The sequence below is a fragment of the Carlito syrichta genome, unplaced genomic scaffold, assembly GCF_000164805.1.
Source record: "Carlito syrichta isolate Samal-C Ts95f unplaced genomic scaffold, Tarsius_syrichta-2.0.1 Scaffold287808, whole genome shotgun sequence".
NCBI classification, from domain to species: domain Eukaryota; kingdom Metazoa; phylum Chordata; class Mammalia; order Primates; family Tarsiidae; genus Carlito; species Carlito syrichta.
In genome coordinates this window covers 104697-106078 of record NW_007231904.1, presented here as the reverse complement: position 1 = coordinate 106078, position 1382 = coordinate 104697, and the positions used below count along the sequence as shown (strand labels likewise).

The following is a 1382-nucleotide window of genomic DNA, read 5'->3' as shown; positions in this document are numbered from 1 at the left end:
AAACTAATGAAGACCCAGATTTCCACCCTTTCTTCTATAATGCAACTTTTCCTGTCTTCTTGTAACCTTGATTAAAATTCAAAAAAAGATGTGTCATTTTGAGTATCATCACTTTGACCTTGTTTCTTAATGTTTAATTCTGTTCTCCAGGCTGGCAGTGATGGTGAAAGCATAGGAAACTGTCCCTTTTCCCAGAGGCTCTTCATGATTCTTTGGCTCAAAGGAGTTGTGTTTAGCGTCACAACCGTTGATCTGAAAAGGTAAGACGTGGTCACAGTTTGTGAGCAACTTAAGTTGAGAGTATGTACCTTACTATCTTTTTAGTTTGAACTTCTGCCCGGCCCTCACTCTAACTTCATGTATTCTCAAAAGGAAATATACTGTGTTAAAGTTCTGCTGGTTTGTGGACAAATTTAACTTTCATATAAGTATTATGGACAACTTACAATATCAGCATAGGGCTACTCAGTCTTTTTAGGAACTTTTTTATTGTATATTAACCTTAAATTTCATGAGCAATGCCAGGAGCTAAGTTTTAGTGTGGATGCAGTGAAACCCTTGAATTTCCCAATGGAAATATGGAGCTATGAAGAACTTTCTAAGCAGGTATCATTTGGTCTCAAATGTGCTAAGCATATGAACTGTATAATCTGGACCTTTATTTTTTTATTTTTTGAGTTGGAGTCTCACTCTGTCACCCAGACTGGAGTGCAGTGGCATGCTCCCGGCCACCGCAGCCTCAACTTGCTGGGCTCCGGCCATCCTTCCACCTCATCCTTCCAAATAGCCGGAATTACAGGCATGCGCTACCACACCTGGCTAATTTTTGATTTATTGTAGAGATGAGGTCTTGCCAAGTTGCCTGGGTGGGGTCTCAAACCCGTGGGCTCAGGAAATCTACTCGTCTCGGCTTCCCAAATTGCTGGGATTATAGTCTAAACCACTGAGCCCGGCCTAATCTGGATCTTTAAAGACAAGAATGGGAAATTTAGGGGGTTGAATATTGTTGTACTCTATTTTATTTAATTTGCTTCCAGTTTTTTAAAACGTGATTTTAATCCTATTTTGTTCTGTGTCATAAAATAAGAGAATTTCTGTATCAGTTGTTGCTAGTTAAAGAGTTGTTTGAGCCGGGCTCGGTGGTTCAGCCTGTAATCCCATGCCTTTGGGAGGCTGAGGTGAGTGGATTGCCTGAGCCCGCGGGTTCGAGACCTGCCTGGGCAGTGAGACCTCATCTCTACAATAAATCAAAAAATCAGCCAGACATGGTAGCGCATGCCTGTAATTTCGGCTACTCGGAAGGCTGAGGTGGAAGGATCGCTGGAGCCCAGCAGGTCGAGGCTGCGGGTGGCCGGGAGCAGCCACTGCACTCCAGTCTGGGC

The 1382-nt window shown here is 43.1% G+C and overlaps 1 protein-coding gene across 1 annotated transcript in view; it reads left to right on the top strand.

Annotated features, from left to right (window-relative positions):
- Positions 1 to 145: 145 nt before the first annotated feature.
- Positions 146 to 1382, top strand: part of CLIC4 (chloride intracellular channel 4) — a 45323-nt gene continuing 44086 nt past the window's right edge. Inside the window, exon 1 of the mRNA XM_008053064.1 lies at positions 146 to 260. Within this exon, the coding sequence (XP_008051255.1) occupies positions 205 to 260 (56 nt within the window). The 5' untranslated portion in view covers positions 146 to 204. The remainder of the gene's footprint in view (positions 261 to 1382) is intronic.